This window comes from Cyprinodon tularosa, unplaced genomic scaffold (genome assembly GCF_016077235.1).
Source record: "Cyprinodon tularosa strain WSP-4 unplaced genomic scaffold, ASM1607723v1 ctg559, whole genome shotgun sequence".
In the NCBI taxonomy this organism is placed as follows: Eukaryota; Metazoa; Chordata; class Actinopteri; order Cyprinodontiformes; family Cyprinodontidae; genus Cyprinodon; species Cyprinodon tularosa.
In genome coordinates this window covers 160,247-171,454 of record NW_024039295.1, presented here as the reverse complement: position 1 = coordinate 171,454, position 11,208 = coordinate 160,247, and the positions used below count along the sequence as shown (strand labels likewise).

At 39.5% G+C, this 11,208-nt stretch overlaps 1 protein-coding gene across 1 annotated transcript in view; it reads left to right on the top strand.

Annotated features, from left to right (window-relative positions):
- Window positions 1-10,995, top strand: part of taok2b (TAO kinase 2b) — a 32,244-nt gene extending 21,249 nt beyond the window's left edge. Inside the window, exons 18-20 of the mRNA XM_038305442.1 lie at window positions 5,254-5,466; window positions 7,632-7,814; window positions 8,319-10,995. Of these exons, the coding sequence (XP_038161370.1) occupies window positions 5,254-5,466; window positions 7,632-7,814; window positions 8,319-9,254 (1,332 nt within the window). The 3' untranslated portion in view covers window positions 9,255-10,995. The remainder of the gene's footprint in view (window positions 1-5,253; window positions 5,467-7,631; window positions 7,815-8,318) is intronic.
- Window positions 10,996-11,208: the final 213 nt, after the last annotated feature.

Here is an 11,208-nt window from a genome sequence, read left to right as displayed (position 1 = left end):
TGCTTTTTTTGAATGTATCTTGCCATTGATTTGCATCTTTGTTCAGTTATCACCCATGTTTACATGTTGCATTGTGTTTTATCATGACTGAGTTTTGACTTCCTATAGTTATATCCCTGTTTTTTTTTATTTTGTTTTTATTTATGCAGTATTTCTAAAAGTAATGCTGCATTGTTGCCTTACTTCTTCTTGTCCTCCTTTAGCTGCAGGACTGAAGGCATTCTGTAACGCTGTGTGCTCCCAAGCAATGAAAAACATTTTTTTGTTATATTTAGATTTTTTATTTGCACAGAAATAAATTCTTTTGTTTTAAATTCATTGTCTTGTCTGTTTTTTTATGTTAATCCATTTTTGTCACTTCATTTGTTTTCTCTTCTCCCTTTTTTCTGTTTTTTTTTTTTTTTTCCAGATTCCCCGTCTTTTTTTCCCCTCCTGTATCACATCCGTTTCCTGTCCATTTGTTGTTCACATCCTCAACCTGATAACGGCTAAAGCTTCATCTTGCATTACATTTTAATGGCGTCTTTTTGAAGTACAGAAATAGATATGATTGACATATAATTATCCCAAGAAATCAATAAGTTTAATATTTGGCAGATTTTTGCCTCTTGAGTGTCATGCAGTGTCTTGATGTATCTTACAGAGTGCATCCAGAAAATAATCACCCTGCTGATACCTTATAGCTTTAATCCTAAAGAGATTAAATACTTGTTTTACTTTTAAATTCAACCCACAACATCCCTTAATAATGGCATGAATAAAGTGTATTTTTTTTTTATTTGGGGGAAAATATATAAAAAAATCAATAAGGAAATCAGATGTAGTTAAGTATGTGCAGCCTTTGCTCAACATGATGATGCACCTTTTGCATAAACAAGATGCATCCAGCTTTGCAAACCCACCTGTATCCAGTTCAGCCCATTCCTCTTTGCTGTTTGGATGGGGAATCTTGGTGGGCAGATGTTTTCTAGTTAAGCTGCTCGAGGATAGTTGTCCTAAAGCCACTCGTTTGGTATCATGACTCCGGTTTTGGGTTGTCCTGCAGAACGGTAAACCATCTCCTCTCTCTGAGGCTAAAAGCTCAACGGAAAAAGGAATCATCTTGCGTACATCCAAACCTACGTTCAGCTCAGGTGCAGGATATTCAAAAAACCCAAAGAACAGAAAAGAGACAAATCCACACACTCGTTTAAAGCTCTGTGTCTAAAAATATGCCCATAAATGTGCTTAACCTTGCATGTTTGTGTTTGTGCAACGTGAAGCACTTACCCATTGGCACATCTGCACTGTGCTGATGTATGCCCATTTATGGCCTTTCTGTGGGAAAAGTCAGCCGATTTTTTTTTATCATCTACAGCCAATGAGGGAATGGTCGTATTTGACTCTTGACCTATAAAACATCTATTTGCAAAAAAAAAAAAAATTTAAAAAATTGGTCTTTATTGAAGTTCCACAGATTCCAGACCTGGTTTTATTTATTCTACAACTAGTGTAGAATAATCTAGTCCAGTGTGATATGTCTAGGTCAGTGGTGCTCAAGTCCAGTCCTCAAGAGCTACTATCCTGCACCTTTTTGATGCACCCCATTTTTAAAACACCTGAATTAAATGAGTGGCTTGTTACTGTTCCTCTGCTGAGCTAAATGAGGGAATTGAGCCTTTAGATTCAGGTGTGTTAGGGAAGTGATACATCTAAAAGTTACAGGATGGTAGCTCCTAAAGACTGGACTTGAACACCCCTGGTCAAGGTGTTGTAGCTTTAATTGGAGTAGATTAAAGATGCTGAAGGTAGCAAAACATTTAGTAGAATCGACCTTTATTAATTTCCCGATTCAGAAGCTAAAATCAGAAGCTTCGTTAAAAGCTCACTGGATCTGAATTTTATCCAGGGTTAATTTGCATTGCTGCATTTGTCTTTCCTTCCACCTCAATCAGCTGCTGAAAAGCATCCCCACGCCATAATGCTCCAACCACCATGCTTTATTATTGGGGTTGGTATTGGCCACCTAATGTTGGATTCCTGGTTTCATCCCAACATGATGCTTTGGATTCCTCCTAAAAAGTTGTTAGCCTATTCAGTTCTGAAGGCGCTTTTTACTTAAGCATAGCTTTCTTCTGGATTCTGTCATGCTGGCAAGATTAGTGAATTACTTCAGAGATTTTTGTCCTGGAAGCTTCTTTCTCAAAAATCTAGCCTTATATCTCTAATAGATTGACTGTTGGGTTTGCAGTCTACTCGCTGACTGAAGAGGTAAGAAATGTCTTCCTCCCTTGGTTTGGATGACCATCCATCACAGCAGCATTTGATCCCAAACATCTGACATTGGTTTTCATCTCCTAGACATATTATAGACGGGTTTGGGCTTCATCCTGTCTAACCAAACCAGTTTACCACAGCTGGACTCAGATGAAGCTGTAGAAACATCTAAAGGGCAGTCAGAGGGACAAAGCTGTTTTTATGTATTAACCAAAATTTAAACCTGAATCTTCAGAGTCAAGACAAAAATAAAGACAGACATTAAGCTACCGCTGATATGTTCATAAGGTGAGGAAATAAAAGGCAGATCAATATATTTAAACCTCTATTATTTTTTCATAGTGACATTTGTAGACCAAACCATTAGAAATTAAATCTAATCAGAGTTGTAAGTCTTTTTTAATGTTCCTCAGTGTAACATGAAGTCATCAAATCTTCCTGGAGCTGAGGCGAAGGTCATCTTTAGCTTTCATATATATATATATATATATATATATATATATATATATATATATATATATATATATATATATATATATATATATATGTAAGTTTTTTTTTATTAACTTGCTCTAAATGTTACCAGTTACTACCAAGCTCTGGAAATGAGACCGTCATCTCAGATTAAACAATATAGAAGCTTATTATTGTAATGTAGCTGTTTATCTTAACATAGTTTTACTGTTTTTTTTATCAAAACTTTATTTATAAAGCGCTTTTTATATGAGAAAATACCTAAGGGGTTGAATAGGTGAATAAAAATAGAAGATGAAATTATGACAAAAGCAGAAAGTAAATAAATAAAATACTCAGTAAAAGATTTTTTTTTTTTTATAGATTTCGTTCGTTTTATAGATTTTGAAGATTTTAGAAAGAGTGAGACTGTTCCAGCGTTTATAGGAGCTGCAGCTGAAAAGCTTGGGTCTCCCCTCAGGAAACAATCAAGAGCACTTCTCCAATTAGAGGCTCTAAAACCTTCATCTTCTGACCCACAAATGCGACCAGAATGGATTCATGACATAAACTATTGGCTGAGTATAAAACCGCTTCTACAAAATGAACTAACCAAAGGTGTAATAATATTACAAACAGTATCTGAAACCAAAGTAGATGCTTTTGTCCATTTTCAAGTGATGCTCTTATGTCTTTAGTTTAATTTCTGTAGTGGATATTAAGACCCTTCCCTGGTTGATAAAGGTCACAACACCAGTTTTGGGAATCGTTACTCATCAAGAAAAATAATTGGGTTGTCAGACGATTAAAATATTTTCAAAAACAAAGAATAGACTCTTAAAAACCTTTGGGGTAAAGTGCTCACAAATATTGCTTTCTTTTTTATTATAAGCTCCAAAACTTAAAGGTTGAAAGCCCTCCCAACCATGACCATAATCTTAAGGTGCCTCTTCAGATTATAGTTGGGACTTTTGACTGGGCTGCTCAAAAACTTTATACTTCTAAGTAGAAAAAAATAACAATTAGAAAAACCTGTATCTATTTATACAGGTAATACGATAAAACAAAACAAAATGTTTCTATATGGGGAAAGTCAGCAGATTGCGAGGACTCATTGACTCTCTGCAATCCTTCACACCGAGCATGCATATGGCGATAGTGGAGAGGAAAATTCCCTTTTAACAGAAAGAAACCTTCAGCAGAGCCAGGCTCAGTGTGAGCGGCCATCTATGGGTCCGACCAGGGTTCAAGGAGATGGAAGCAAAGACATAAACAAAATAAATTCATTAGTGCTCACGATGCCGGTCATGCAAGCTAACGCTAACTCATCTACAGAAAAATGAAAGTAATAAACTCACCGTTGAATTAGCGTTAACTTGCATGACCAGCTCCGTGATGCTGGTTTTCCTTCAGTATGAGCACCAAAAGCATCACGTCACGTGACTAAGTAAACGTAACGGGATTGGCTGGGTGTTGGACACCCCAATCCATCGCTAATGTCTGTGACCTGAAGCAACCCTTCCCTTTTTTACACTGAATTTAGACGCCAAATTTAAGACAGTGAAATAGAGCCAGTTGAATCTCAGGAGCCTGAAAATATTGAGTTTGAATTTTGAAAGGTTGAATTTTTTTTTAGATTTTCAGATTTTTTTAACACTCAAAAATTAAACTGAAAAATAAGTATTGAAAATGTAATCACTTTGAAATAGTTATGTGAATTTTTAGCTTGAAGAGAAAATAACAAATGAAATTTCAACTGTGTAAAAATAATGACAATTAAGTTTTTTAGGTCTAAAATGTGTTCTGAATATATTTTAACACTGAAACAGTAAGTACAAACATACAACATTTAAATTTCAGTAGCATTTTTAATTCAAATCCCAGCGACACAGATTTTCTTCCATAAATTAATCTTTATCATGGCAGTACAAAAACAGCCAAAGTAGTTTTACTACTAATACTTTTTTTTTTAATACTGTGCAACTGAGGTTTAAAGTGATACACCCATATAAGTGACAACTATGCCCAACAAACAAGGCTTCATCATTAAAGGTATAGTGGACGATTTTTTTTTCCATGTGGATCATCACTATAAGTGGTCCTCGTAATTGTCCATCATTCTGGTGACATGTTGACATAAGGCTCTCCTATTTGCTCATCCATATTTTCACATAGTGGAAAAATTGCATGGAAGGTAAGCTTGTATGAGCGATGCAAACAGCAACATTTAAACACAGCGTGCACATGGAGAAATGGACTCGGTTATGCTTTGGCACATGTTTAATAGGAGTTCTCTCTCGGGAGCGGGTGCAGGGTTGTGCATCGGCATCTTTTTTTAAAAGTGGAGAGGGCGGGTCTTTTCAAAAATCTGCGAAAATCCTCCACTATACCTTTAAGATATGTTCGCCTTCTTTTCTTCAAGCTACCCTTTAATTCAAAAGCCTACAAATCAGTTATTGTTTATGTTTATTCACTCATGCTCTCTGTGAACCACAGAAGCTTTTCAGCACAGATTTCTCCATCTCTCCTCTCTCTCTCCTCCAGTCCAAAGAGCTCCAGATAAAGCGTCAGTTCCAGGACACCTGCAAGATCCAGACCCGCCAGTACAAGGCCTTACGAAACCACCTGCTGGAGAACACCCCCAAGTCGGAGCACAAGGCTGTGCTGAAGCGGCTGAAGGATGAGCAGACCCGTAAGCTGGCCATCCTGGCTGAGCAGTACGATCACTCCATCAACGACATGCTTTCCACTCAGGCTGTGAGTAAAAACAGACATCACTTCACATTCAACCTGCTCCTTCATGGCTGTATGCCAAACCAGCTGATCCTTCAGCTGGTTACAAAAACTCCCCTTCCTTGGTTCAGAGCTGATAACCCACCCTGCTCTGTTCATCCCAAACATTTGAGGAGGATTAATCAAGAAAGGATTTTATTCCAAATGAAGACAAACATCTGGAGGAACAAAGGATAACCACATAAGGCCGATGGAGCAGGAATTTTAGGTCGATCTGAGTGCAATCTTGCAGATTTTCACCAAACTTAATGCAACTCACATTAGTAGTATCTCTGTTACTTGACTTTCTTTATAATTACTGCATTAATTAAATACAGACATGTCTCATGGTTTCTCTCCTCTTTTCTTTAGATGTATACATCTATACGTCACTGGATTAAAAATCTACAGAGGCTTATAAAAACATCCATACTCCCTAATCCTTATTGGGATTTTGTGTTATTACAACGTATTGCATAACTGTGATCTAGAAAGAATTCTTACTTTTGTTTCACATGAAAATCTGAAGCAAGGCTTATATTTCATAAAGCCCCTTTTACATTGGTACTCACCATTTAAATACAATTGGATCATATCTGTTTTTAGGTTCGGCAATGAGAATAACAACTGAGTTTTTTGACCAGCATGCAAAATACTGTACATCATTACTAGGTAAAGAATGGTGGTGGAATCTGGTAGGAGTCATAGGACAATGGCTAGAGCTGTAAAAAAAATCAGTTGGCAGAACTATTAGATGTTTGAAAAATGAGCAGCAAGAGAAAAGCTACTGGCAACCATATGTTTGCAACAGACCATGTGATATAAATTCCCCTTATTGACCTTCCTGCAAAAGCTATAAATCTGTGGTAGTCTTCTAAAAGCATTTCAGGGGCTTTATGCTCTGGACTTGCATTTCTTCTGTAATTTAAATGTTACTCTGCTTCAACACACCCGAAACAAACGATAAGGTCATTAGTAAGAATCTGATGAAGTCCAGTTTAGCATCTGTGGCTTGATTTAAAAGTTAAACAATCACAGCCGTTCACCATTACTGCTTACTAGGGTGGAGCAGTGGTTAACACCCTTACCTTATATACATATTCACTTACATATTCCTTACATATTCCTCTACATGTACGGCTCCATCATTATGTTTTTTACATCTGAAGCTGCAATCAGTGCAGATATATATCCTTCAGTACTGGTTTAGGGAACTAGTTGGAATTAGATGTTACTTACTGTAGTTTAAACATGTAATATGATTGAAACCAGTAAAACTAAACTGTCTTTGTTTCCAAAAACACACAGGTTTTCGACTCATGAGCCTGTCCTACACACTGGGGTTGTTTTTCTAGGATTTTTTACAAGCTCTTGCCTTTTCCCCACGTTTTTCATCAGAGTTTGGGTTATGACTGAATAATATATTGGAAGAGGGTCGAGGCAGGTTAGGATTTAACCCTCTGTTTAACTGTAAGTACCTCACATGACAATCACCTCTGCCCAACACTGTGTCTCTCCTCATAGAGAGCGAAAAAATCTAAAGAACCACTGAGGTCAAAAACATTTTTATCTAACGTAAGACCTAGCCTGTGTCCTCAACTGATGCATGTCCAGGTCAAACATGCAAATATCAACAAATTTTAAAAGTTTTTTCTTTGCTTTTTACTAAGTTTAAGATGCACATCAACAATTTATCTGATAATTTGAATTATTGGTGAAGCCTGCAGTCAAGGTCTTTGGCCGTGATCCTAGAGTCCAACTGACCTCTTATTTCCACAAAAACCTGCCTGACAAATAATTCATGGGATCATCTGCACAGGGCCGTGGACAAGAGATGTTCTTACAATCTGATAGAGGTAAAGAAATGTTCCAAGTTAGACCAGCTGGGACATTCTGATAGATTTCAGCTATAAAAAAGTAAATGCTGCGGTTGAACGAAGCACACCTCAACAGCTTTTAAGAAGTCCACAGTTCTGCATTACTGGATGAACATGTTTCTCCCAACTTTTTTTTTTTCTGTTAAATTGCTCAGAATAAGTGTTTAAAATGATTACTTGAATCTGTTTGCATCACAAAAACCAGGCATTATAACAACGTCTGAGATCCAGGCCCATTTTTAACCTCTCTTCCTCGCTGTTCTTGCCTCCTAGTTGCGGTTGGATGAGACTCAGGAAGCGGAGTACAAGGTGCTGCGAATGCAGCTGCAGCAGGAGCTGGAGCTGCTTAACGCCTACCAGAGCAAGATCAAGATCCACACGGATACACAGCACGAGAGGGAGGTCAAGGACCTGGAGCAGAGGGTGTCCATCCGCCGAGCACTACTGGAGCAGAGGGTTAGAGAGCTAATTTAAAAAGAATACAGAATTTATTATGCATCTCTGATTTTCTGACTCAAATACATAGACACCCAGATAAGCTCATAGTTTGAACAAACTTAGAAGAAGCAGCTGCATGTACACTGCAAAAAATTAATTCTAAATAAGTATTTTTTTCCTAAAATAATTGCATTTTTTCTTGAATTGAGGAGGTGAGACTTTTAGCCAATTGAACAAGACAATTTACATTTAAAATAAAAAAAAAACAATTACATTGTTTATTTCAATTGCATATCATCCAATTATCTTATTTTAAAAGTAACAAATCTCATTTAATTTACAAATCATCTTATTTCCTTACTCAAATTAAGGGTAAATGCACTTAATTTAAGAACTTCTTGCACTGTTTTTGCAGTGTAGAAGGTTTGATGTGTGTGTTTTTGGTTACTACCACCTTCATTGCAAAGCCTGATAAGAACACAGAATCTCAACATGTGTTTTGTGTTTTCATTGTTTTTGTAGATCGAGGAGGAGATGTTGTCTCTGCAGAATGAGCGCTCAGAACGCATCCGCACCCTCTTGGAGCGGCAGGCCAGTGAGATTGAGGCCTTTGACTCTGAAAGCCTCCGTCTCGGCTTTAGTAACATGGCTCTGATGGGCATGCCTGGTGAGGCCTACGCCAAGCAGGGCTACTCCAACGCTCAGCCCTCCAGCTCTCGCTCAGCTGGCCACTGGAGCCATGGGGTGCACCAGCAGAACATGTCGCAGCAGCTGTCCCGCCGCAGCCACAACAGCAGCAGCAGCAGTGGCATTGGCAGCAGCTCAGGGGACCGGAGGAGCGAATCCTCCTCCTCCTCCCATGGTGTGGGGATGGCTCTTGGGCACGGGCGGGACAGCAGGGAAATGCACCACTCATCCCGTTCCTCAGCCTCCTCTTCCTCTTCTTCTTCCTCGTCGTCCTCCCATCACCAGCGCCATCACCTGCCCCAGCACTACCACCATCAGAGCACGCCGCAGCTCTACCGGGAGCGGGAGCGGGAGAGAGATCGGGACAGGGAGCGGGAGAAGGAGAGGGAGCGGGAGTGGGCTGGAGTGCGAGGCTCCGGCGGTGACCTGGCCCACCCACACCCCCTGCCCTTCTCCCATCACCTCCCCTCTCGTTCCTCCTCCCAATCCCTGGCCATGCTTCCTCCTCCACCACCTGCGCCTCCTTCCATCTCTGGCCCCTCATCTTCCTCGTCTTCCTCCTCCTCATCGCAGGGCGGGATATACAGCGGCGGTGGGCTGGCCGTTCGTGGTACCCCCAACCTGATGGCCCTGAGAAACAGCCCCCAGCCTCTGAGGAGGACGGCATCCGGCGGGGGCCCCGGTGGAGCTGGAGGCAGCGACGGCGTCCTGAGCCGAAGCACCTCGGTCACTTCACACATCTCCAATGGCTCCCACCTCTCCTACTCTTAGAAAGAGGTAGAACATCCTTCACCGTGGGGGCAAGAAGAGCGGGATCCATTTAGGAAGGTAGCTATTACAGGCTGCATCTCAATACTCTCAGCTTACCACCTTCCTCCATCTTCGCGGCAGACTTCAACACCTGGAACAGTAGACCTGCAGATCTTTATGCACCATAGGTCAGAGAGATCAGAAGGAAGGGGTAATCTGGCACCATTGAGCTGCAGCCTGCCTCTTTAGACTGGCTTAAGAGATTTTCTCCCATTCTCACTGATATTACAAGGGGAGGAATGTAACCACCTGTATCTTCACTGGATCTCGGTGAGATTAGATGTTTTTATTCAGTGTTTTTATCTCTGTTACTGTATAAAAAGAGTAAGGTAGGATGTGTGACCAGGAGGACGTTTGGCCTTTATTTCCTCCTGCAGCTCCCAGAGACAGACAGGCAGTGGGGAGAGCAGCCATGTCCCAGGGTTCCTACATAGTCTGCAAAGCTATGGAGCTCCTTTCCTCCATCCTCCTTTACTTCCGGTTAAAAAGAGTGCTCCTGGATTCTTTCCAGGAAATGCTTAAATATAACTTTGTAAACTTCGTAGGAACCCTGCTGTCTTCTTCTATGATGTTCTTTGATGGAATGGAGAAAGAAAAAGGACATGGGAGGAAAAAAGGGGGGCATTCTGTCTAGTCTCTGGTGTCCAGATGCTTCATTTCTCCTGAGAGAAATGGAAAAAAGATGATATTCAAAGATGTGTTACTTGAGTCTGATAACTTCAAGATATATATTTTTTTTTAGATCTACTCTTATTTTGTTTCTTAACTGTCTAAAAACACTAAAACAATTTTCTTGGAACATCACCAATGCCTTTAAGGGGTTCTTAAAGGGATGTTGTGCCATCCACTTTTTTTTCATTGTTTAATTTATTTGACTATACTTAAAACACAGAATGTTTGTAAAGTAAAGAGACTCTTCCAAAGACTCAGCATTGACCAGAAGAGATGTTTGAAACGTGTATCAATACCTTAAGAAAAAAGCTTTCTGACAAGAATGACTTATTGAATATCTCAACAACATAAGTGTCACTCCAGTGCATGGGATAGATGTGCAAAACAAAAAGGAAAAAAAAAAAGAGCAAACACATTGAAAAGTACTGTATCCGTCCGAGTTTACTGACATTTAGAATCACTTGTCCCACTTTTTATTTGTACCTTTTACTGTATATATTTATGGGAATATAAAAAAAAAACAGAAACAAATCATTTGGTTTTATAGATGAGCAAAGACAATGATAGTAATTTTTTTATATACTCCAGAGCCGTTGAACCCCAGCTGCATTTTTCTATAGGTGTGGATATTACCATAACTAATCCTGGTGTAATTGTTGTCGTGATCATGTCTTTTTTTTCTTGCGACAAGCGAAGGGCCCACTATTACTGTAAAATAATGAATTATAACAACAATAGCTGATGAATCTGTTGCATTGTCAGGTGTGGTTTGTCTTCGACGATATCAATGACTATTATTAAGGGGATGGTTAATAATTGTTTATGATCTATGTATGTGTGTTGAGCGGTAAAGTCTAGTTATAATGCCACTTTTTTTTTTTAAGACTCGGAAATGACTGTATTTAAGACAAAGACACTCCTGCGGTAAGAGCAACTCTCTAGCTGCTCACTTGACCTCTGACCCCCTTCCTCCAGACTCTTTTTAGGAAAAAAAAAAAAACAGGCCACTGGAATGTAATCCTAGTTTACTTTAAGTGTTTTGTTGTTGTTTTTTTAATTTTTTTTATTAACTATTAGTTTTCGAGGATCAAACTGCCGAAGGATGCAGCATGCAGGCAGTGGAGAGGAAAAAAAAGATGGCGGAATGACAGGACGGGCTCCGACTGAGCTGCTGTGGCCCCCTCTTGTGCCAGCACAGCAGCAGTGAACGCAACAGCCCGTCAACAACTATCAGTGTTCACTC